This window comes from Vombatus ursinus, unplaced genomic scaffold (genome assembly GCF_900497805.2).
Source record: "Vombatus ursinus unplaced genomic scaffold, bare-nosed wombat genome assembly UNPS02014945.1, whole genome shotgun sequence".
NCBI lineage: Eukaryota > Metazoa > Chordata > Mammalia > Diprotodontia > Vombatidae > Vombatus > Vombatus ursinus.
This window is the reverse complement of record NW_020954723.1, coordinates 1753646-1780599: the sequence shown is the minus strand read 5'-3', so window position 1 is coordinate 1780599 and position 26954 is coordinate 1753646. Positions and strand designations below refer to the sequence as shown.

The 26954-nt window shown below is 36.0% G+C and overlaps 1 protein-coding gene across 5 annotated transcripts in view; it reads left to right on the top strand.

The window, feature by feature from the left end:
• The window catches only part of LOC114029979 (pecanex-like protein 1), a 238611-nt gene extending 220627 nt beyond the window's left edge, over positions 1-17984 (top strand). For all 5 annotated transcript variants that reach the window (XM_027844629.1, XM_027844628.1, XM_027844627.1 and 2 more), the window contains 3 exons: positions 5425-5864; positions 6423-6563; positions 12322-17984. In XM_027844629.1, coding sequence (XP_027700430.1) covers positions 5425-5864; positions 6423-6563; positions 12322-12462 — 722 coding nt within the window. In that variant the 3' untranslated portion in view covers positions 12463-17984. The remainder of the gene's footprint in view (positions 1-5424; positions 5865-6422; positions 6564-12321) is intronic.
• The last annotated feature ends 8970 nt before the right edge of the window (positions 17985-26954 follow it).

The following is a 26954-nucleotide window of genomic DNA, read 5'->3' as shown; positions in this document are numbered from 1 at the left end:
AGTAAGGGTCAGAGAAAGAAGGGAGGAGGGAGGAATGAATTTGAAAACATTTATAAAAATTTGAGGAGACAAAAAGAAAAGGATAGCAAAGTCAAGAATAGTTGGTTAGATTTGAGGAGAGCAGAATACAAAAGATTCAGAGAAAGGAAAGATAGACAGTAGGATCCTGTAGATTAAAATTCTATAGCAGAAGTCAGCCCAAGGGAGAGTGGAAAGATCACAGGAATTATGAAGACACAAAAAGAATTAATTTGTTTGAAGAATAAAAAGAGATAATTACTAAAGAGACCAATTTGGATAAATAGGGAGCTCACTAACCCATTCAGATTTCAGAAAAGACACTTAAAACTCAAATATAGACAAAGTATATCCACAAAATGTAGTTATTTCAAATGGAATTTCCCTTTCTATTTTTTTTTTTGTTTTTGTTATTGCTATATAGAAATGGTGAGTTTTTTAAATGGATGCATCCTTTGTTGAAGTTGTATAATGGTTGGTTTTGCTGAAGTGTCTTTTCAAAAGGGAAGTCTTTCTGGGTCAGGGAGAAATAAATTCAGAAATGAACATGATATAAAAACAAAATGCATCAGCGAAAAGATAGATGACAAAAAGAAAGGCCCTATATATATTCCAAAATATTTATACCTATACTTTCTGTAGTCACAAGTAAACTGGAACAAAGTAGATGGCTATCATTTGTGCAAATGACTAAACAAAAAGTGGTATCTGAATGTAATAGAATATTACTGTACTGTAAAAAAAATTATTAAAGCTGCCTTGCTTTTTTTTTGCAGAGGTGGAGAACCATAAATGTGGAATACTGCGTGTAATGTCAAACTGTCTCTAATCCTCCCTCTGTAATGCACTTACCATGCCAACGTTTTATATTATAGTTATGTTATAGTTATCTGTCTTAATCCCTCTTTCCTTAGCCAAAAAGTCCACGAGGGAAGTGTCCTTCACAGTGCTTTGCATATAGTAGACAATAAATTTATCAGCGCAATGACTTGGTAGAGCAACAAACTGCTTTGATACTTCTCTGAACCCTCTAACTACATAAACCTGAACAGTTTATGTTTAGCACTGCACTTCTTTCCAGGATCCCTGAGGTTATTTAGCTGGCCTATCTGACAAAGTATGCATTAAACATCCTGTATTAGGATGATAGCTAATGGTAACTAATGGTAATGGTAGCTAAGCCTAACATCGGTAAACATGTCTTTTTTTTTTTTTTTTAAACCAGACCTGTGATTTCATTGTATAGTCATCTCTCCAAAGTTGTAGTTTTGGTTATTTGTGGCTGGCCGTGGGTAGTTAAATGGGAGTTTTTGGAGATTTGGCGTGTACTCAGGAAAATCTCAAATAATGCACATATGTAAAGAAAACTAAAAAAAAAATCTTAGTAAGTCGTAAATGCGTAACTATATTATTAATTAGTTTCATCATTTACTACCGTAAGTCTACAACTTATTATAAAAAAGTTAAATTTTTTCCCTACATTTCAGTGTGTTAAAGAAGTAAAGGCTATGTGCTCTCTCTTTGGAAACACCTTCTCTTTGTCTCTACCATCCAGAGTTAGTCATGTGATTATTGTATCTTGGAAATCTGTGAAGCAGTCGCTGCAGCTACACAGGTGGCTGCAGAGACTCATGTAGAGGCTGCAATTTTTTTTTTTGTGGGTGCAGTGTGTTATTTTACTTGTTTCGTGTGTTAAATAAATATCAGAATTATTAAAAATAAAGGTTTGGGGTGGGGCCTAGAGTTATTTGCTGGGTTTGTTTTTACATTTGCTGGGGTCCTATGTTTCTCCCCCCCCCCCCCCTTTTTTTTTACCATGTTGAGATAGGACTGTGTAAGAGAGCATCCTCTGCCAAAAGGCATCCGCACCTTCTCTGCAATGTATAGACTCAGAAAGTTACCTGGGGCAGGAGGATCAGGATGTGTAAAAGGCACGACTTATACCCAAATCTTCCCTTCCTCCCTTCAAAGGCCAGTTCTCTATCCATGCCACCTCTCAGAAATGTAATCTCATAAAATAAATAGATAATTATTAAATTACATGGTAGAAGAGAATGGAGTAAGAATGATAGATACTAGAATTTGGAGGGATGCAGTTAGTCAAGAAAGACTTCCTAGAGGAGGTGACATTTGAACTCCATCTTGAGTATTAGTGGGATATTAAATGATGGAGATAGGGAAGGAGTGTAGATTGCATTCCATATATGGATTATCGTATAAGAAGAGGTCCAAGCATGAAAGCATTGGTTATAATGATTAGGGAGTATGAAAGAGTTGCTTCATACTATATTGTTCTAGAACCATACCTGGTCATATACATGACTTACCAGGTTTTATGCTTGTGCTACATATTTTGGGTCATAGGGTTATTAAATCCAGATATTAAAGAATTTTATTCTGATCTACGGTTTGATGCATTTTAGGCCCCACGTTGCTGAGACATCTAGTATTTGTCTTGACGTGGTCTTATCCCCCAAAATGGAAGTGTACCTTGAATATCTAGACATGATAATTTGTTGGGGTTTTTTTTTTACTTCATAGAATTCTATTTCTTTTTTTTTTAATTTTCATATTAGTCATGTTGTAAAGAAGAATTAGAACCAATGGAAAGAACCATGAGAAAGAAGAAGAAAAAAAGCAAATAGTATGCTTTGTTCTGCATTCAGACTCCATAGTTCTTTTTCTGGATGCAGATAGCATTTTCCATCATGAGTCTTTTAGAGTTGTCTTAGATCCTTGCATTGCTGAGAAGAACTAATAGACATGATAATTTGTAAAGAAGCCTGCAGCACTGGGTAATACCATTTACTGGGAACAGCAAAGGAAAGCTTTTCTGCCTGCTTGCACAAAGAGGGAAGAGAGTGAACTGGGTGGGATGTGGAAAGTGATTACTGAGCAGTAAGGCTTTTTCCTGCACTATATAAGGTTCAAAAATTATTCTGGCCAAATGTGTTAAACTCTCTCTTTGAACCTTTACATTGTATCTTTGTTAATCTTAATTTGGACCTACATCCAAGGTTGGAAGCCAGTGCTCTATAGCAGTCATTCTTTTCATTTCTATTTATTTGAGGGAGGTGGCAGGGAGGAGCGCTACTAAATTACCTGCCAATTATGTTTTGGACCTAGTTTCAAGATTCAAAGCATATTTGTTAAGCAGTATTTTAACCAAATTTTCCATGTCTTCCTACTCATTACTTTGTTGGAGATGTTAATAAATATTTGAATACCTTTAATACTGCTTTCCATTATAAATTTTAATGCATTTTACCACCACAGGTCCTAAGTACTGACCACAACTGACATAATTAGAATTTTCCACAATGGGGCTTAAGTATTTAGCTACTTCACTAATTATGCACCTATTCCATTTTGTGTTGATTAGGCCCTTAGTTGTTAGGATTAGGCCCACTGCCTTTTTGACTGTCTCAATATATGTGCCTCTGCTACAGAGTAAGCTAGAGAAATTTAAAAAAAAAAAACCAAACAGGACATTTTAGTAGTTTTAGTAAAAAGATTTTATGAGTAATAAGGCAGCTGAAGTGTAAAGTAAAAAGAAATTTTGAGGCTGACAATGGATTTATTTCAGTTATACTGCATACTGATTTCCTAGTAAGAAAATTGAGAGTTGAGTATGAATTAATCAAGGTTAGACTAGAATTTCAAAATTACCTACCATATTTTAGGATTTTATTTTCCTTAAAATTGTAGCATTCACTATTTTAAAATAAATTCTTTTCTACCATAGGCTTTGTTCAATATTATTTATTTATGGTACATTTTAAGAATTCTAGTTTGTTTGTTTGTTTGTTTGTTTTTTTTTTTTTCTTGCAGCCAAAAACAAGGTTTATTGAAGATTCGCCATATTAGCTAGACTCTTAAGGAATCTGAGCATCTATGGGGTATTGGCCAGATTCTAAGAATCAGAGCATCTCAATGGAGACAGGATAGACCTTATATACAGAAAGACTGTGGGAGGGATCTAGGAGTGGCCAAGTAGTTTGGGGTAACAGGAGGAAGGACCTAAGAAGATCTGGATGGGAGTGGCTAGTAAGCTGGGGTGAAGAGAACTACTGGGACCTGGACCTAGGAGTAAGGGTGGGAAATGGCCAGGGGCCATAGGGAGGTAAGACAATGGAGGGGAGATTGGGTGTAGCCGCAATGAAAGGCCAGTTGATGGGACTATAGCCTCAGGGGAAGGCCAGAGATCTGGCCATGTGGGAAAGTCCAGGGTTTTTCCTTTCTGGGGCCCAGATTCCAGCCCTGTCATTCCCCCTCAAACAAATAGGAACCCAAATTCTTTTGGGGTAAGGAGCGAAGGTCTCGGCTTCTGAAACTGCTTCCTGCTGGCAAGGGGCATAGAGCTGTCCCTGCCTCAAGGGGGTCCCAGAGAGGAGGTTGACTGGACCGATATTTCTAAATGAAAACAAAATTTCAGATCTTCCTTATATTGGATACTTTTATGATAGATGGATCTTTCTTCTAACCACGTACTCTCTGCTTTCTTGAAGTCTTAGGTTTTTCTGGTCTGTACTTTTCTATAATTTCTGTTAGAGTCCTTACTGTAGTTCTTTTAGAATCTCAAGGATTTTTAAGAGAGAAGAAAAGAAAAACAAATTCCTCTATCAGCTTTGTCCAAAAACAGTGTGACAATTGATTATCCATTTGTTGTCTCTCATTCTCACTACTTCAGTGTTCTACTTCTTTTGCCAGGCATAAATGTTCTAAATAATATCTTTTACAATACTTCTTACCCAAGTCATTATTGGTAACATTGCTGCAGGCTACCTTAGCATTTTCATTGCCTCTTAGGTAACTTTGTAACTTTTATTTGTCAGAGTTACTAATTCATAGCCATTAGCATCACTGAAAGAATACTGATAGTAAATCTTCAAACATTTTTTTGGGGGGCAATTGTGGTAATTTGTCTTTTTAAAGTGAGCACTTTAAAAATATGTTATCCTCATGGACTAAAGAACTACTTAATGTACATGAAAGCTAAACTATGCCAGTTTTCTTACCAGGTAATCAGGTTAATAAACTAAGATTAAAATAGTTTATGGAGTACAGATGTAGTACTGTATTCACAATTTAGAATGTATCTAAAATATGTGACATTCTGAAGAAAGGACTTAGAATTTATTCCTGTCATTTGCTATAAATGTTTACTTCAGTGTCTTTCTGATGCCAGAGTTGGGGATAAAGATTGTTTTAGCAAGTGAAACTTGAGTTTTAAACAGCTACTAAAGAAATATATGTTCCAGGTACTTATTAACCATGGGACGGTTTTCAAGAATTCTGCGTGTGAGATACGTACTTCTTCACATTAGCTGAGTTAAGGTCTCAAGGATTCAGAAATTTAGAGTATTATATTTTCTTATTGAAGTGATCTTTTCTCCCCCGTCTTAGGTACCAGCCACAGCTCCCATTCTGTACAATCAAGTCTGGTTAGGCATTCTCCTGCTCGTGCCTCAGTTGCCAGTCAATCCTCTTACTGCTACAGCAGCCGTCATTCATCTCTCCGAATGTCCACTACAGGATTTGTGCCTTGCCGGCGCTCTTCCACCAGTCAGATTTCCCTTCGTAACTTACCATCATCCATCCAGTCCCGCCTTTCCATGGTGAACCAAATGGAACCTGCTAACCAGACTGGTCTGGCCAGTGTGCAGTATGCCCTTCCATCTTCCAGCAGCTCCAGCCAAAGCATCCCAGCCTGCAAACATGCCCTTGTGGGTTTTCTAGGGCCAGAAGGAGGACAGAATGCTGCTGCTGATGCACAGTCAGGCAGCAACTTAAGTCCTGCCAACAATCCACAAGCCAAAAAGGGAGATATGATTTACAGAATCCAAGTAAGTAAGGAAATAAGTCTTATGTTGTTGCCCCCAGTGTGACTTAAGTCTTCTGTCCGTGCGACCTTAATACTACAAACTTGTATGTATGTTGGCCATCTTGAACTTTTAAGCACCCGTGAAGTTATTTTAAGCCCCTTCAAGTTATTTGTAGATTTTTCTAAATGGAAGTTTGATTGGATTTTTTTAAAAATATAGAAGCTTATATTTTCTAAAAACTTGAACACCTTAGGAGAATCAAAGCTAGTGCGAAGACTTGTATTGGGCTGCCTTTACTTGAAGAAGCAAACATATTAGCTTTGCAGTGGTAATTCTCCCAACAGATTTTCTCAGCCATTCTTACTGGGTTACTCTAAGAAGCTCTCACAATCAGATGAAAGAATTTGGAAAGAGGACCTTTAAAGTTTCTTACTTGTTTTAACATGCAAATCTGGATCTGGACATTCAAAGACTGCAGTATCATATCAAGGCTTCTTTTTGAGTTCTGCAGTTTTCATGAAGCTAAGACAGAGGGAAAAAGCATGCATTTTAATCAAACCATTTCTGTTTACAATACAGATTGTGGATCCCAGTCAGATTTTGGAAGGGATCAACCTGTCAAAAAGGAAAGAGCTGCAATGGCCAGATGAGGGGATACGGTTAAAAGCTGGAAGAAACAGCTGGAAAGACTGGACTCCTCAGGAAGGCATGGAAGGACATGTAAGTCTTATTATAAAATTGGCTTCATGGTTTGATATTAAAAGTGTACAGTAAGCATTACTTCAGAATTTCAGAACATAATTTTGGTGACTGTGATGATTTCTATACTGCTCATTTTGAACTTGACCTGCCATATTCCTGACATCAGATTTTTTTAAAGTGCTATGTCTCCCAAGACTTTCTTCTCTTAATTTTTAAGCATATGAGGGGTAAATTATATATGCTTAGTCACGTATATTTTTAATTGCTTAGATAACATTTTATTACAAATATTATTTCTAATATTAAAAAGTGTTCTATTTTAAATCCAACTGTAGTCTTTCATGAAGAGATTACATTATTCCTCATTCAGAATAATATAGTTGCCCCCTTTTGTTAACAGGATAACACTAGACCCTTCATTGTCATTTCTAATGAGAACAAAAAATGTGATAAAATTCTCCTTTTTGGTCATTTGGTTCTGTAATTTGGTTTTGATACTCAGTGCACATGGAGAAGGGAGTGATTAAATAATCAAAAAGTCTTCCAGAAAGAACGTGAGTGCAGCAATCCTTTTCATGATGTTATTCCAGTGAGCTAGCTTTGAAATCACTCTAGATCTTCTGAGTTGATTACATCTGAGTTCGGAGTTAGTATTGGACATCAGTAGCAATTGTTTTTATGACCACTAACACCTTCAAACTATACTTAACACAAAGAAGGGCAGAAATGTATAAATTATGCACATATTGAATGAATATGTCCACTTTTTTCAAGGAGAACAAAATTAAAATTCAAAATCAACAAAATCAGACTAACAGCAAATTTGTTCCAACTGGCAGTGAATGTAGTGCAGTGATTATTTAATGTTCTGTACAAACAAGATCAAATTTGAGTCAGGGCTTGTCGAATTTCAATGAATATACAATATACTGTTGTCCCCGTAAGTTGGCATAAGCTCACAACACAGGTGAGTGTGTTGTCTCTGAATATAAACGCAAAATGTGTAAATTCTCAGTTAAATAACTTTTACGTGTCAGTTAAAAGTCCTATAACATCTGTTTATTTCTCATACATATTGAATAATTACAATGTAATTAGCTAGTCTCCCCCAAAAAACAACTTTTCAAAACTAAAATAACTCAAGAATGTTTATAGAAATTCACTTAAAGTTTTCAACCATTAAATTTCAATGGAATTGTCTTAAATTTTGTATTACAGTGAAATAATATGGCTTTGTAATGAATAAATACATAGCTGGTTTGAAGACAATCCACTGGAATAACTGATAGCTAGTATAAGCAAAACCTTAAGAGACAGTTTAAATAGCAGAAATATTAAATTTAAAAAAAATCATAATCCAGAAAAGTACAATCTGCTATATTTGCCATTGGAATTCACAGGTACTGTCTTTAATAGGAAATATTGCTGTGCTTGCTTTGTATGAATGCTTTAGTTACTGACAGCATGAAACTTAATAAATTGAAATGATATCTTGAAAATCTATACACAGAATGTTAGCAAGATGAGAATTGTTCCAGAGAAAAGTACGTGCTTTTATAATAAAAACCAATTTTGTGAAGAATTTTCAGAAACCATGTCTATGACATCAAAAGATTGCTTGCATTATATAAGATGCAAGCAATTGCTTACAGAATTGCTAAGTGTAAAAAGTTTCGTTCAATAGAAGAAACAGTACAATTTACAGCTATTTATATGGTCAAAGTAATGCTTGGAAAATCATAAGCAGAGCAATTTTGAATGGTTCCAGTGCTTTCTTGGTAAATAAAATTGTCCGGATATCTAAAGAACTTTGCAGTCAGTCAACTGAGAAGCTAAAATCTTTTTTTTTTTCTTTGCAAGTGGATAAACCATCAGATATAAAGATACTCATTTGATTATTTGTGATTGATGTATTATTGGAACTGATGTCAGGGAAGATTTGTAAATTTGCAGATCTATTTATAGCAATGCAATATCAAGAGAAATTATTAATATGATAAGAGATTGTTTTTTAATTTTAAATTATATAATATGGAAAAATTACATTGGACACTTAGCTAATGGAGTTCAGTTGATGTCAGGATGAAATGTACATCTATAGGCATTACTTTAGAATGTGCCCCTTTGTGTAATTTGGACGCAATGAATGTTTGTAGCCAATCACTTGTGTCAAGAAGTGTAACAGTGTTTCAGATCATTACAAGCGTAATCATTTTTATGAAAAACTGTCCCTTAAAAGGAAAGTTTTGTAAAAGTTTTTGACAACATGGAGGCAAAACATAGACATCTGTAGCATTCTGAAACATACAGGTTTTTGTGTTTCAAAGCATTTTAAAAAGGCATTTGAGCTAAAATAAGGAATTGCCCTTTTCTTAGAGATAATAAAGGAAGCAAGTTCACTTTTACAACAAAATTTACCTCCTGAAACATGTGCATTTGGTGAATGTTTTAGGATCCAGAAATATAAGGTAGGTGACTGCATTTATGAAAATGTTCACAAAGTAATATTTTCATGTTTCCCAATTAAAAAAAAAAACCTGCTCTGTAAGAGAAGTAGAGGAGTAAAGACACAATTATTCATTCCTTTGACCATTCTATGGAAGCGATTATTACTTTATTTTAAAGACCTGGTTATTTCTAAATATAAATGGATATGAAACCCAATTGTTATGGGCGGATGTACCATGTCCGTCCTTATTCCATCTGAACAAGAATAGTTGATGGCTCTGTCTTGTGGTAGTACATTGAATTAAAGCAGTGAAACCTAACAATATTACCGTTTTGTGTATGGATGAATAGAATTCTTTGGCTTATCAAACAAAGCTATACAAATTTCACTGCTGTCCATAATATTTTTTATGTGAAATGGGGTTTTCTGCCCTAGCTATCAAATAAAATATCAATCTCTATTACTAGTTGAGTAGCTCCTGATTTTTAGAAACTTTGTGCTGAAGGACAAGCCCACCTATCACATTAATAACAACATTATTGGTGGTTATTTTAGAAGTTATAAATATAAAAGTCATAAAAGGGTTTTAATCATTAAATATTTGTTTATGTGTTTACGGTTTATTTGTTATTAAATTATAGTATTCTTAATTTTACTAAAATAAAATGTGAGCTAAGGGAATGGTGTAGATTGTTTTATGAAAGTGTGGTGAAAAATGATAATTAAGGGGGCAAAAAAAAGGAAATGTCATTACATAAGGTTTGGAAACCACTGCCTTATTCTTTACCTTACTTTGTTAAACATAATATATGATTTTGCTTCAGGAATACCTCTGATGTAAATGTACGAGTTTTAAACTCTATTTCTAATGTACATAGATTATTAGACTGTTAATAGTCTGCTGCTAAATTATTCAAAAGTTCATTTAACTGAATAAGGGTTTTTTTGTACTTATATTTGACCTTTCCAGACTGTGTATTTCACTAGCTATGGAGACTGGCACATTATAGCTCACAGGAACCATGATGGTTCACAGAATCCTTGGCACTTGCCTTAGGAACATTTTTGGAACTTGTTTCCAGAAAATCTAATTGCCAACTTTATTAATCAGAGAGTGTCAGCCCATTTTAATACTTCACATAGGGAAAAGGAAAAGAGGAAAATAAAAATAGAAGGTTTAGAATTATAAAATAAATTGTCATTTGATTTTTTTTTTCCAATACTTCTTACCTTTTCATTTTTAGTGGGCAAATATTTTGCCTTGAGCTTTATTCATATGGTAGGTATGAACCTACTGAAACATGTGATGCTGTTAACAGGTCAAGATTTTTCTTTTTTTCTGTCATGATGTCATAATCTTCAAGCTGTCCATCTCCAGCTTCAACAACAACAGCAACAAAATCCATCTAAAATTACCATTTCAACACCTTTAGGATTTCCCTTGACTTAATTTTTTTTTTATTAAAAATAACCTTGCTGGGAATATGTGGGACTAAAAATATATTTAATAAATTCCATTTATCAAGATTCTAAACCAATGGTTCTCAACCCAGAGACCTTGAACTTGTTTTTGTTGTAAATATTTAGATAACGATGTACATATCATTAGTCTCCTTTGTAATGCTATGCATCGTATTTTATGTGCTTAAAAGCATTATTCTGAGAAGGGAGACATAGCATCATCCTACACAGCTCAGTCTCCTATGCCTTCTACATGTACAGTGCTGTGCAATAATAATTGATATTTGTAATGACCTTGAGGACGCTGCAAAATTCTAAACTGCCTCTTGAGTTATCATAGATCGGAGTTTAATGTTTAATGGTACACACTTTATTCCTTTAAATTCTGCTTATAACATCCTTTATAAGTAGTTATTCAACCTCTGTTTGAGGACCTTTAGTGACAGGAAACTCAGGACCACCCAAGGCACCCATTCCATTTTGGAACAGCTTTCATTGTTAACTTGACTTCCTTCATACTGAATCAGTGCCCACCTCCCTATAATTTCTACTCCATTAGTTCTAGTTCTGCCCTCTGATGCAAAGTAAAATCACTTCCATACTTGTCATCCTAGAGTCCTTTGTAAAATATAACACAGCTGGACACAGTACCTTAGTGTAACATGGCCAAAGCATTGTACAGTAGTACTGTTTTCTCACTAGCTAGAGATCACATTAACTTCTTATAAGAATCTTTATCACCTCTTTAAGGACTCCTCACTTGAGAACTGCCCAGCTTCCAGGCCTATAACCAAGCTTCCAGCTACCAAGAAAGCTCTTTTAAACTAGAACACCTGAGTCTCCTTTTCCATCCTCTACCTGAGTCCCCTTTTCCATCCTCTAGAGGATGTTAGCCAGGCAGTGGTGAGAGTAGTAAGCTTAATGGGAGGATGTGAGTTGCCTTGTGCTTTACTGCTGTCTGAGGAGTGACACAGTATAGGCTGGGAAGCAAGAAGAAGAGATGTTAGATTGTTCTCAAGCCTTTTCTTCTCCCAGAAGCATTACTGTTTTGTTTAAATTGTTGTGAATTCTCACAATCTCAGACCGTGATATTAAAACATAAAAATATATTCCAAAGCCAAATAAAAATTATTTTTTCATTACCCAGTATATTGTATCCGTGTCCACTTTGGTTAGCATGGGTAATTATGAGTTGACTATTAAATGATAATTATGAATTAACTATTAAATCCAGGTGTTGGCTATCTCTGATGTACAAAAACCAGAGAAGATTGTTGTTGTTTTTCCAGTTTTGTAAAAATTAGAAAAACAAAAAACTTAGATTAAATGATAAGAATTTAGTTCATGTATTTGATTCAACAAATTGAATCAAAGAAAATTGAAATTTTCTTGCTGTAGTCAAAATTGCCTGTGAAACTAGCAACCCATTAATATAAAGGTCTTCTTTCATGCCTGGGCTTCTACTCTGACCTGCTTTTAGAGAATTAAAATCTTCAGCTTCAGGGCCACAAAAATCATAAGCCCCTTTCCCATCAATTCCTCATTGCTACTAAAATAGTATTTATCTAAGAATTCCATACTGGCTAATTTGTGTTTCCCATGCCAGTATATAGCTGGAAGCTTTTTTTTTTTCCTAAGTAGTCCAGCATTATCAGCCTTGCAAAGCATGTCTCAAATCTTGCTCTGTGAGGTACAAAATCCTGAGCTGGAATGTTACTAAAGATCATAGGATTTAGAGCTGGAAAAGAACCTTAAAGATCATGTAGTGACAGCCCCTCATTTTACATATGTTATCATGTTATCCTAGAGGAGAAAACTTAAGCCAGAGGACAGTGATACTAACATATTTCATTGTGGCTTCTCCAGGTGATTCACCGATGGGTGCCTTGCAGCAGAGATCCAGGTAGTAGATCCCACATAGACAAGACTATTCTCCTGGTCCAGATTGATGACAAATATGTTGCTGTGATCGAAACTGGAGTTCTAGAACTTGGGGCTGAAGTGTAAACCAGTGTTTCACAACTACGTTTCATCTCTTCCTCCCTCAATCCCAAGACTTTGGAAAAGGCACGGAGGGAGTAGGAGAAGAATCTCCCTTGACTCACTTCAGGCCTGGGAGGACTCAACACATAGAATGGGCTAGAGAGCCTCTTTCTCCCCACCCCCTCACTCCTGCCACTGTTTCCATCCCTAAAAAAAATTCAAATATTTTTTTAAGTTTGCTGCTGAGGAAACATTTTGCATGAAGGATAAAGATTTTATTAAGAAGCATCTCTTTAAAAAAAAAAAAACTTTTTCTATGCATTGCATATGCTTTAAATCAACAAACTCTTCATTTCTAAAATATGAACTCATCATATTTTTCTAATTTATTTGCCAAAAATCATTGCTATGTTTGGTCATAGAACATATGAAATCCACTTACCTTAATTTTTAAAAGTCAACTTATGTACAAACTTTCAGTTCAACCTAAAGCAGTATAGAAGTTTAATGCATAGTAAGAGACTATGAACAGACAGATTTATCTTATTCCTTGTGAGCTAAAAACTTTAATGAGAAAACTGCACTAATTTTTTTACAGCAATGCACTAAGAAGTCTGAGATTGCTCAGAACATTTATTTATATATATATATATATACACACATATATAATATATATAAGATTAAAAAAAACCATTATTTAAATTGCCTCTGGGATTTGCCCCCTCCCTTTCCACATAATCACAGATGGCAGGAGCTATATTGCTTATCCTTTTTCTTGGTTGGTTCAGTAGGTTAGATTTCATATCAGTGCATTTGTTGTTTTCCTTTACATGGAATACTAAATCTTGAGATGAACCTCTCTATATGTTGGCATCCCAAAGCCATTTTTCGTGGTGCATTCAGTAATGTGAACACTACTGCCAATTACTGTGTTCACATCAAGGATGAGCACCCAGTGCAGCAGGATAGATCCTGTTTTTCTACAGCAGCCCTAGAGATTCAGCTCCTTACCAGTTAGGTTGGTATCAGTTTCCAAGAGAAAACTCTTTTAATTTTTCAAGGAAAGGACAAATCTCAGAGAGCTTAGTAAAGAGGTTGTAATGCTTGAGGGCCTTGTAAGGATGTCTTGAAGGCATTTGGCTTCAATTCAATAGTTTATCCAAGTAAAAAACTTTTTTAAAACAAAATTATACAGATGGTGCAGCCCTTATTATCAAATCACCCTTATTCACCTTGCCTTTTATTTTCCTTTTCTCTTCATTCTTTTTCTATTACTTGAATTTTGTTTCCTATGATTATATATTCTGTATAACTGTAATTTTGAATATTTATAACTGTGAAGTTGACTTAATTCATGTGTTGTCACATATCCTAGATTTTATTAGGTTTTCTAATGTGTGTATTCAGGGATATGCATAACTCAAGCTTACATCAGGTTGGGTTGGAGTTGCAGCTTAGATTTAATTTGCAGCTCTTAATATTCTTTTCTAACTCCATGAGCAAAGTTCCCCTTTCATGAGTCTTTCACCTTTTAGTGTGAGACTCTGTGTGAAGGAAACTGCATTCATAGGCTTATCATTTGGAAGCAGCCATCTTTCTACCTCCATATGATCTGACGGTTTAAATTGTCTTGGGAGGAGGTATGATTGTTCCCCTCGGGCATTGAAATGCCTCACAAAGAAAATATTGGAGTAACTATTTCTGGGATGAAAAGTAATGAATCAGTACAAGGTATTAATTACTGTTCTGCTAAAAGACTCATCTGTTTTCACTCCAAGTTATTTCTGATCCAAATGGCATGTGGTTCTATTACCCATTGTATTGTATTGGGTTTTGCTTAAGTTGGTACACTGCTAAAATTCCCTCTTTCAGAATTGTACATTCAATAATGGTATATCAGCTATACTGTTAAAATAATATATAAGCTGAGGTGTTGTTTTTCCCATCAGACTTTTGTGTAGCCTGACATTTCTGAATTGACTGCTTATTATTTCCCTGATACATACATTATAGCATATATAAATTTGCATTATATAAGTAAGGTACATCATCAAAATTAGTGTTGATTCCTTTCCTTTCACTATAAGGATAAGGTTTTAACTTCTTAAAAACAACCCTTTTAAAAGGATTTATGCATTCTCTTCTTTTTGAAATGTATGTGATCCTCCTCATTGATGGATTAGGAATAAGGCTTAAGGATAAATGAAAGAGAAGTCTTTCCAGGTTTAGCAGGAGTATTCTGATTTGTTCTCATAAAAGAATTCTACATGGGTGGTGTAATCAGAAGCTGGGCAGACTCTTTTTCTAGAAAAATATTAAGTTGATCGTAATGGCAACTTTACTTCAAAAGAAATCTCAAGTACAATAAGCGAGATTTTATTTCAAGAGAAAAATAGATGTTCTTCACTAGGAGTTAGATTTTGTTAGAATATAATCCATTGATACCAAGAAACAAGAATTGTTGGTCCTAAAAAAACCTCTTTAAGAAAAGCAAAGTTATACATAATAAAAGTCCTCTCTTTTCCATTTGAAAAACCTAATCTCAGAATTTTATAAGTTGGAACACTTTGAATGTTTATTTCCTCATTGGCATTCTCTCCAGTTTGTACAAGTGACTCATAACTTGGCATAATTCCATCACCAGTAACTGTGATATATTCTTTTACATCAGGTAATTGTAATTTAGGAAGCATTTATAATTTCTCCAGTGTAAAAAGGGGAAAAATCAAGTTGTTTTTCTTGTTCTTAATCCTCAAAAGGGTATCCTGTTTGGTGTGCCCTCTTACCCTTTTTCATTGATGCTTAAAATACGTACGAGATCCTAGACTGAAGCTGTTTTGTAGCGTTTATGTTTCAATAACTCACAACTTAATTCTTATAAAAGAGTTTTAGAAGCCCATATTTTGAAAGTACCAAAATTTATATGCTCTATCAGCCTTTGTAATTCATAGAAATTAGAAATGTATCTTTGGTGTCTGTTTTCTCACCTCCTTTTCTTTCAGAAGTGGAATATTGGATGGTTTATGATTTGTTAAGTTTTTCTTCTCTAATAGCCACAAGTGGAAAAGCTCTGAATGAGTCCATTGGTTCACTTTCAAGGTCTTAAGTCAGTATGATCCCTTCTTTTTCTGAATATAATATTCATAAAGACCTTACATGATTACTTTTCACTAAAGAAAGTTAAACTTTCCCAATCTAGTTCATGTAACCTTTTTTTCCAAGTATGAAATACTGTTAAATTTTAAAGACTTAGAAGGAAAGGGTAGAGGGACATATCAGTATGACAGTTTGACCTTTCCTTTTACCAAAAGAAGTGAAGTTATGACCTACCTTCACTGCACTTCTTATGTAAGAAAAGAAAAAGTTATGCAAGAAAATATGTAGTACTATTAAAAGTACTACTAGTGCTTATCCATAATGAGGTAAAGAAAACTGTATTCTGTAGAACATGTGCCAAACAATGAACATGGTAGTTTCTGTAAGAAAATCTAACTTACTGAGCAGACATACTTTCCTTATATTTCTTGAGTTTTTCGTTTAGCATTTTGTTTCTCCAGCATCCAACTTTAATGAATTTTTAAAAGGCTCATTAAATATTGAAACACGCATCTCTTAACCTTAATAGATGGCTCTTTGTCAGCTGAACATCAGTTCTGCCTCCACCTTGGAATGTAGGTTGACGGATTGCTTTATTGGATCGTTAATTGAAAGCCTGAGGCATTTTTATGTACGATTTATCTAGTGCCTGAAAAGAAAGATGTCTTATCCTATTAGCCAACTTTAAAATGTCTACCAGATGGATTTATGACTTACTACTTTAAGTTATTTGAGTTATTCTTCCATGGATATTGTTTCTGCTTGTCGATTGTTACTGTTCTTGTGTTGTATTGTTTTATTTTAATTATCCTTTCATCGATGTGGACAAATTTAGGTCTTTTAAAAGTATAGATGTTCATGCTAATAGAAGTGCTTGACATATTCCTACTTTCATCATGTGAGATGATTATAAAAAAATTACTGGAATTATTGATTATCTTGTTTGGACAAGGTCCCACTAGTGCTTTGTTATTGATGTATTTCATTGTCATACTGGATCTAAAAATCTGTTTTTACTATTTCTAAAGGCTTTTACTTGAATTTTAATTATGTAGATATTTTTATTCAGAAGTATAATAGCATTATATATCTTTATAGATATATAGATACATATCTTACTTTAAAAAGTCATTGGTCATGTAACTTCACTTTTCAGTCTTACATGGAAATGGATGTTTGTTGGAGGTCAGGGTTTGGAAAGATACCTTATGTGTTCAGGTATCACTGAATGAAGAGAGTGTCTTAATTGTTTCCTTGGCCCAAACTTCAGATCTCCATTTCCCAAGAAACAAAAAGCCAACCATTTTATTATTTTGTTCCTTCCACTCCTTTCCCTCCACAAAAGTTAGAATGATATGCTTCCAAGTTTTCTTATTTCAAACTGGTTGAATGTTTAGCTAAAAGCTCTAAATGGGAAGGAACTAATTGTGCAGATAATGTATAGCCATTATTAACTTTGCCTTGAAGCTAAGCTGTGAATCATTTCAGCAGTGTCACTTGTCTGGGATGATGTAACTATTTCCCCAATATTATTTAAATGAACTTTTAAATGGACCATATATCTTTCCTAAACTAGGGTGAATAACTTCTGGTTTTGAAATGAATGCCTCATCTCCTAAATTGTAGAAGACTTTGTATTAAGACTTTCAAAAATTGGGAGAAACCAGAGCAGATTAATAACACCAGTGTTATATGACAACTTTGTTTCAAGGCTTTTATACCTATTATATAGGGTTATATGTATTCTCTTGTAATCTTGATTATGCTCTGTACTTAATGGCTTCTGACTTGGTAGAGCCAGACTGGAAGAAATGAAGGTCATTTAGCACAGGGGTGAGAATGGACTGCTAATTGTTGTTCCCCGAGTTCAGGCTCTGCTGTCAAAATAAAGAAATGGATGTAAGGATGGCTGCTCCAAATGACCTCCAGGGGTTAGTATACTTAAGTTTCACAAGCCTTCAGAATATAAAGCTTGATTTCACAATTGAAAAATAGAAATGGGGAAAAATCATGCCTGCTTTTGCTTTTTAAAAACTCACCATGTAAGTAAAACTGCATCCTTAAATTGAACACATTGACCTTACGTGTGAGCTTTACATGAGGAATTAGAAGGAGGAATATATAAAGTAGCTAGTATGAGGGAAGGTGTGAGGGTGAAATAATGGATTTACTTTTTCTGCTAATGGGCTCTGAAAAGCATACATTGCCTCTACCAGCATATGGATATTGATTGGAAATAGGGATATATGTACTCACGTGTGTCTGTGAGTGTGTCTGCGTGTGTGTTATTGGAAACAGCCTGTAAATATTGTAGTTGTTTTAAATGGAAAATAAAAGCTGAGGTTTTTTTTTTGTTTGTTTTTGTTTTTGTTTTGCAAATGTGTTGCAACAAAAGGACAGTATTGCCAGTGGATAAAACACTGAGGAAATAAATTTTTTTTTTCATTTTTTGTGTGTGGTCCTTCTTTATCTCCCCACCCCTTAACTTCTAAGAAAGAAGAATTAATTACACTATTCCTTAAAATGCTGTTGTCTCATTGGCCTGAACACTAACCCCAAAGACCTGGATTCAAACCCTGGCTCTCGGATACTTATTCCCTGTGTGACTGGTTAAGTCACTTAATCTTCCTAGGTTTCATTTTCTTCCTTTGCAAAATAAGGGGGCTGGACTAGATGACTTTCCATGTCCCTTCCAGGTCTTAAACTGTGATCCTGTAATAATGATATGTCTTATAGGAGATTAGACAAATAGACCTTTATGCCGAATAATAAGCACAAAAGTTTGGGGAGAGAATATTGGTGTTTCAAATATCTAATGCAGGAACACAAAAAATATCTGAATTGGCTATGCGTGAGGTAGGAATATTTTAATAGGATGTTAAATTCTACATTAGGTGTGATAACACTTGAAAATAGAGCCTTTTGTTCACTGTCAAGAAAATTAGACAGGAAACAACTTCCTTATAGAGTTCACCAGTCCTGGGGATCTTGCAGAAGACAAGAGAAGACAGGGTCTTCTAGCAAACTGCTGCTTGGTCTGTACAGAGAATGGAAAAAAATCACAAAATTGGTGAAATAGTGAGGGAATTATAATATGAAAGTTGTTATGCTGCCAAAATGAAGGTGCAGCCTTAATATGAAAGGTGACCTGAGAAACTTAGTAGAGAATCAGTTACCTTCACAACTACAGCTGGAAGGGTTAAAACAAGCGATAGCAATCTCCAAAGATAAAATAAGGTAATTTTGATGAGGTAATTGAAAAGCTTTTGCATGAACAAAGTGCATCTAGCATTAGCAGGGAAGCTATCCATGTAAAACATCTTTGCATTAAGTTTATGATGAAAGTCAGGCTATGTAGAGAACTAACCAATAACAGCTAAAAACAGTCAGCTCTTGGAACTGGGGAAGGGAATGGCAAACCACCCCATTATCTTTGCCAAGAAAATTCCATACAGGGCCTTAAAGAGTCAGACACTACTGGACAACAAAAATAGCTCTTTGAAGTTTACAACACACACACACACACACACACACACACAATCTAGTTGTTTTGAACACTGACCCTGAAAACACCTAAATACAGTATTTGATCCTCACAGCAACTCATTTTACGTATGAGGAAACAGGCTGAGAAGTTGACTTGTCCAGGGTCACACAGCTAGTAAGTATCTGAATCAGGGTTTGAAACCCAGATGTTCCCAACCCTCAAGTCCAGTGCTCTAACCACTACATCACCTAGTGGTTAAGTGGTCAAAGGATTATGAACAATTTTCAAAAGAACATCAAGCAATCCTCAATAACCTGCTAATCAAAATAACAGTTCACAACCAGCAAATTGGCAGTGATACAAGATGGGACTAGTCACCATCATAGGACCTGTGGAAAGACAGGTCTGCTACTGTACTGTTGATGGAGCAGTTCATTAGTCTGGTCGTTCCATGTCCCACAGGATGCTGTCCCAGGCCCTCTTTTTTTCTTCCTCTGTACAACTTCACTTAGACATTTCATCAGCTCCCATTAATAACCGTCTTTGTGCTAAGCATTCTCAAGTCTACCTATTGTGCCCTAAATGCTCTGTTGACCTCCAATCTTACATTTCCAACCGCAATTCAGACATCTTAAACTTAACATGTCCAAAACCAAATTCATTCTCTTTCCCTCTAAATCTTCCCCTGCTCCTACCTTACCTATTAGTGTAGAGGGCAAAACTCTTCCAGTCCCTCAGGCTCACACCCTCCAGGATCAGACACAAAATGCTGTTAGGCATTCAAAGCCCTTCCTAACCTAGCCTCCTACCTTTCCAGTCTTCTTACACCTGTTCAAGTTCAGTGCCTTGCTGTTCCATAGGTTCCATGAGCAAGACACTCTTTCTCTGCCCTAGGCTTTTTTCCTAGGTGTTCCACATGCCTGAAACATTCTCCCTTCTTCTCCATTTCTGCCTACTGGCTTCAAGCCCCAACTAAAATCCGATCTTTTACAGAAAGCCTTTTCTAACCCCTCAATAGTAGTGCCTTCCCTCTCTTACTAAATTCCTATTTATCCTGTGTATAGTTTGTTTGTATATATTTGCTTGTTATTTCCCCTATTAGATTGTGAGCTCATTGAGAGCAGGGACTGCCTTTTTCCTCTTCTGTATCCCCAGTGCTTAGCACAGTGCCTGGCACTTAATAAATGTAGGCCCTTAATAAATGTTTATTAACTAACTAAACATTTGGAATTATGCTTTTTTTTTTAAAGTGACTTGAAATGCCCCTGACACTTCCACTGAGAGGTCTCACTGTAAGGCATATGCCTCAAATAGGTCAAAGTGAGAATGAAAGATCAAATACATCTCTAAAATAGCAGTACTTTTTGTGGTGTCAAATAATTGGAAACAAAAGAGAAGCCTGTGGATTGTAGAATAGCTAAGAAAATTGTGTTACATGAGTATAATGGATTAAGACTGCACTATGAGAAAATGAATAAGATTTTGGAGAAGCATAACAAAATTTTAATGAATTGATGCAGAATAAAGTAAGCAGAACCAAGAAACCAGTATATACAACTGTAACAGTGCTAATGGAAAGAAAAAAAAATAGGTTGAACACCTCGTAATTATAATGACTAAGCGTGGCATGGAAGGAGATAACAGAAAATGTATTTCCCTCTTTTTTTTTGAAGAGGTGGAATACTCCAGGTGTAGAATGCTACATGTATAATTTCAGAATTGGATAATGTGTGGGTTTTGCTGAAATGATTTTTTTCCTCCTTTATTCTTTGTTCTACTTGTTGAGTAGAAAGAATTATATTTGGAGATAAGGTGATACAAAAACAAAAGATACTGATAGAAAAATAACATTTTTATAATACCCATGCTACAACAATTATTCTTGAAAAATTGAGAAAGAAAATGCGGTACTAAGAAATATGATCCTAATATGTAAATCTAAAAACTATCTTTATTTTCAGTGGAGAAACATTAGAAAATTTTCTGGTATGTGGACAAGGATACTTGACAAAGATGGCCTGTTTCCACATTACTGTATGTCCTAAGACTAGAAATGATGGAGGGGCAGCATGGTGAGTCGGAGAGAGTTCCACCTCTGACATACATTGGCTGTGTGACCCTACGCAAGTCATTTAACCTCTAGGTGTACTAGGCAACTCTCTTTTTTGGGGGGGGGGGCTACACAATGGGGTTAAGTGACTTGCCCAGGGTCACACAGCTAGGGCAACTGTCTTAAGATCATAAGTTGACAATCTGCTTAGGGAGTTTCTTCATCTGAGAGATCCCTGTACCAAGGAAATCACAGATTTGGTCCCTGTCCCTCTTCTGGAAATGATAGCTATGACTGTTAGACAAGAGAAAAAAATTAAGGCATAAACATTTGCAAAAAAAAGGAAATGAAATTAACACAATTTTTAGGTTAATGATAGTTTACTTAGAAAACACCAGTGAAGCATCAAAGGAATTCATAGAAATAGCAGCTTCAGTAAAGTGTAAAATTCAAGATTGAATTATGGTTGAACTATGCATAGAAACATCATAAAAATGGCAATTGTTAATTTACAGATTTAGTACTCTACCCATCAGACTACCAACTGGTTATTTTATAGAGCTAGACATTAGAGGGAAAAAGAATGAAGTAAGGGAAATTATGAAAATAGTTTGGGGTGGGGGGAAAGAGCATTATAGAATTCATTCCAGAACATCTGTAAAAACTATTCGATAGTGATTTAAAAATAGAAAAGTAGATCATTGTAACATTAGATATGCATAAATCAGAAACAGTTACACTCAATGACTAAACAACAAATTATTCATAGAATTGACAAGTACTACAGAAAAACCTGAAAGTTTTTGGCAAAATAAAGTTTTAGATCATATACTGTATACTACATACTATAATAAATTCTATTGACTGTTCAATCTAAATATCAGAAATCATCGGAAAAAAAATTAAAGAGAAATGCTGATATCCACAATACTAAATGGTGAATTCTTAACCAAACAAGGGATATAGAAGATCAAAAAAGATGAAATAATTTTGTTTTGTTTCGTTTTTAATTTCAGGAAATTCAAAAACTTGCAGAAACAAAGTAATTGCAGCGGGGCTTAAATAAGAACATATCGATTAATGAAAAAGACTTTGTTTCAACTATATCCAACGTAGGTTAGCTATCCAAGCTATATGAGAAATCGATGCAAATATATGGCCCTAAAAACCATTTTCCCACAGTAAATGGGCAAAGGATGTAAAAAAGTTTTTGGAAAAACTGTAAGCTGTTAATCATATGAAAGTTTACTGTAAGATAAGAGAAAGAAAGTAAAGGTGTGAAGATAGATGAAGAAATTAAAATTATCCCTTGGCTGATAACATGAAAGTTTACTTAGAAAATCCTGGGGAATTAGCAAGGATAATAGTTGAGAAAACAAATAGCTTCAGCAAAGTTGCAGCTTACAAAATAAATCTGCAAAGTCAATAGTATTTCCACATAATAAAATCTAAAAAGCAGCAGCGCAAATATTCAAAGTAACTCCAAAATATATTTTAAAACTTGGAGATTAATCTACCAAAGTACATCATAAGAACAACTAACGTTTACAGTTGTCCCTTCCACATCGTGGGGGTTAGAGGAACAGCACCCCCACAATCTGGAAAATCCACATAAAATTTTTTGGCGTTCCCTTTGTACTAGAAAAGTCTCCCAGTTTCATGGATTTCCTCCTCTTTTTTTTATATTATACTGTACTATACATATGTTTTATGCATTTCTGAGTTTCTAAACTTTTTCTGTGTCGTCTGCAGATCTACATGTGCCATCTGTGACTTCAGCAAAACTCCTCAAAATTCCTATTTAACTTCTTATGACAAGTGGGGAAAGTTGTGGTGTAGAAGAGATGCGTAAATAGGGCAGCTCTGTTGGTAACATCTGGGGCAATCCAAACCCATCTAATGCAATCCGCAATTCCTTGAGTACCACTGTGGCCCCCTTTAGGAGAGACAGACAAACCTGGCGATAGAAACTCCGGGGGGAGGAGTGGTTTGCCTTTCACAGACACCCAGACCTCAGCAACCTGTTTTGCCTTATACTGTTGTTTCTGCTTCTCCACTTCAGAGTCATCATAGGAAAAGGGGATATTATCATCACCAGAAGGGGAGAGATTAAAAATATGGGCAGGGCCTTCAGGGCAGCAAGCCTGGCAGCAGCATCAGCATGATCATTCCCTCTTGAAACAGAACCGGTCCCTTCTATGTGGGCAGAGCAGTGAACAGTGGCCAGAGTGGTAGGAAATTTCAAGGCAGACGAAAGGTCTTTGATGTATTTTACATTTGCAGTGATCTTACCAGCAGACATTTAAAAATCCCCTCTGTAGCCAGAGCATCCCAACAGCATGGCAGACACCAAATGCCTATCTTGAGTCTGTACAGATTGTGACCCTTTTTCCCATGGCCAGATGACATGCCTGGGTAAGGGCCACATGCTCAGCTGCTTGGGTGCTGAGATTAAAGGGCAAAGAAGCCCGTGGAACAATATCATACTCAGAAACTCCATCAGTACCATTATGGCGGGTATCCTCTCTCATAAAAGAAGACCTGTCGGTATAGAAAATAAAGGCAGAGTTCTCTAAAGGGGTGTCAAAAAAATCATCATAGGGCTTTTCAGCCCTGTCTGCTACAGAAGTACAGTCATGTAATAGCTCTTCAGAGACCCCCAGAGAGCAGTATGGCAAGGTTGAGGACAGCACAGCGCTTGAGGGTGATGTTTTCATTACTCAGCAGAGTCACTTCATATTTGGTAAGTCTCTGATCTGAGAAGGCCTGAGTCTAGTGATGGAGTAAGAGGACCTCAGCTGCATGGGAGCACTGCCCTCTTCAAAGGCGAACCCCAAACCAAATCAATAAGCCTTCTCCATCAAAAGGGTAGTGGCAGCAGTGGCCTGAAGGGAAGGGTGGTGCTCCATCAAGTGAGCAGAGTAATAAGCTACTGGCCTCAGAGTGAATCTTAAAGCTTGAATTAGGACAACAGAAGCCACCCCCTTCTGCTCATGTAACAAAAAGAGCGAAGGACTTAGTGTAATCTGGGTGTATCAGTGCAGGTTCAGATAATAGGGCCCTTCTTAACTCTGCCAGAGCTGAGACGTGTTGATGATGTAGCTCAGAGGTTCCCAAACTTACTTGGCCTACTGCCCCCTTTTTAAAACAAAAAAATTACGCCCCCCTGGAAATCTTTCTTTAACCCTTTAATATTTTTTTAATTTGCAAAATTTTAAAAAAATGAATTTTTAAAAATGATGCATCTTAAATTTAATAATTTATTGTAAATTTATGGATTTTTTCCTGCATTGAAATTTTGATGATGCAATATTGCATAACCATATAGTGTCATACTGTAAACAATTCATCACACACACATATTCCTGCCGATGCATGCTGGACTTAATGTGCGACACACTCACCTGCTAACACTTGTTCGTTAAGACCTGGCAGACTTGACCAGACACTTGCATTTTAAGTGTTTATTTGGAAAATAATGTAATCACTACAACTTTAACTCTGTTACACAATATACGAAACATGTACGAATGGTTTTTCAAAATTTTCTTCTTTCTTCATGCTTCCAAGGCCCCTTTATTTTTATTCAACATCACCTACTTGCACCTGAGGTTACTACCACCTCCTGGATCACTCCAGCGCCTCCCATGGGGCTGTATCACCTACTTTGGGAACGTATTCTAGCTGTAAATGTTCTGGAGTTTTCCATGTTTCTCCATGTTATGGAATTTTTAGTTAGAGAAACAAGAGGCTTGGTAAGGTATCCCCTGGCTACCATATCCAGCTGCTGCAAAGATGGCGGCCAGCTGTCGCTTAGTGGTGGGGGCAGAGTTGCTGGATAGTCTAAATGTGTTCAGGAGAAACAGAACAAGTAACAGCAGCCAGGATACACCCGACATGTTCCACTGGTGGAAGGCACCATTGGACTTTCCACATATAGACTTCATAGTCTCTTTGGTGAAGTTCCAGTAGCAGGTGATGGTCATCTTCCTGGCCAGTCTCAGCATCCAGTGCTGCTAGAAGCAGATCATCTATGTACTGGACCAAGGCAGAACCTCTAAAAGTGACAGAAGCTAAATCTTACTGTGAAATTTGAGAAAAACAAAGCAGGCCTTTCTACATAACCTTGAGGCAGATGAGTCCATGTCCATCGTGAATGTTTCCGGGTAAAAGCAAATGCTAGAAATCTGAGTATGTGAGGATTGAAAAAAAATGCTAAGTGAAAATCTATCAACGTAAAGCAGGATGCTTCACAAGGAATTAAGGAAATGGTAGTATCAGGGTTGGGTACCACCAGATGTCTAGGTATGATATAAGCATTAATTGTGCACAAATCCTTAACAAAACAATAAATAGGTTTGCCATTAGGACCTGGTTTAGGTTTCTTAGGGAGGATTGGGGTATTGTATGGGGATTTACAAGGAATAATAATACCTTGATCTATTAATGAGTGAATCAATAATAGGTAAGATACCCTCAATGGTTATCCTGGACAAGGAATACTAAGAGATAGATGGTGGGGGACCTCTTTTAGTTTTAATAGTAATAGAAACAGCTTATTTTAGGAGACCCACATTTAAAGATGAAGAAGCCCATAGAAAGTTGAGAATATCAAAGGGGATGCTAAGAGCGTCTCCAGCTGCCCCTTAGTTATTTTGAATAAAGACTAGGAACAAGAAGAGGGAATCTTTGGGCAGTCCTAGGGACAGAGTATTGTCAGGGGAACAGGAAATAGGTTTACAAGGGATTTAGGCATAAGGAGGAAAGAATGTTCCATAGAAAGTGGACCCATGAAGATTGCATGAAGGAACAATTTAGGAACACACTGAGGCTTTCTTGAAATCACAACAATATTTGAATATTTAATAAAGGCACAGTTGGAATCAAGCTTACTCATTAGCACTGAATTGGAGGCTCTGGTTTTTAGCAAACAATCATAGAATGTGTGTTCAACCTTAAGGGTGACATGGGGTTCACCGTTTTGGGGAGAGGAATGGGCCAAGATAACAGGCCAGGATGTCAGGTTCTAGAAAAATAAAAGTCCTCTACCCCTCCCCCAAACCATCATTCATTACTGATCCTCTGGGGAACCCCTAGAGTAATTCCACCTTTTATTCTTGAGGTCCTTTTTTTTCCTTCCTAGCCTATGACAGCATGGCCCTTCCTGCCACAACAAAAACATTCCCTTGAATTTCAAGGTTTGGGGGTTGCCTCTAACACTGCCTGTGCCCTCTGAAACAGCCTGTAAAGGAACAAGAATGGTTTAAACCTATTTATAGCAGCTCTTTATGTGGTGGCAAAGAACTGGAAATTGGAAATATGTCCATCAATTAGGGAATGGCTGAACAAGTTGTTGTATGTGATTGTGATGGAATACTATTGTGCTATAAGAAATGATGAGCAAAAAAAAATTTTTTTAAATGATGAGCAAGATGCTCTCAGAAAAACTTGGAAAGACTTACACGAACTGATGCAGAGCAAAAGAACATTGTGCACACGAACAGCAATATTTTTATGAAGATCAACTGTGAATAACTTAGCTATTCTCAGCAATACAATGATCCAAGACAATTCTGAAGGACTTATGATGAAAGGTGCTACCCATCTTCAGAGAAAGAATTGGTAGAGTCTGAATGCAGATTGAAGCGTACTTTTTCTTTCTTTGTTTTCTTTCACAGCATGACTTGCATGCAAATGTGTTTTGCATGTTTTACACATGTATAGACTATGTCAAATTGTTTGCCTTCTCAATGGGGTGGGGTGTAGGGAGGGAGGGAGAGAATTCGCAGCTCAAAATTTGAGAAAAAGAATGTTAAAATTTTTTTTTTACATGTAATTGGGGAAAAATAAAATGTTAATTTTTTTTTAAAAGAGAGACTGGTT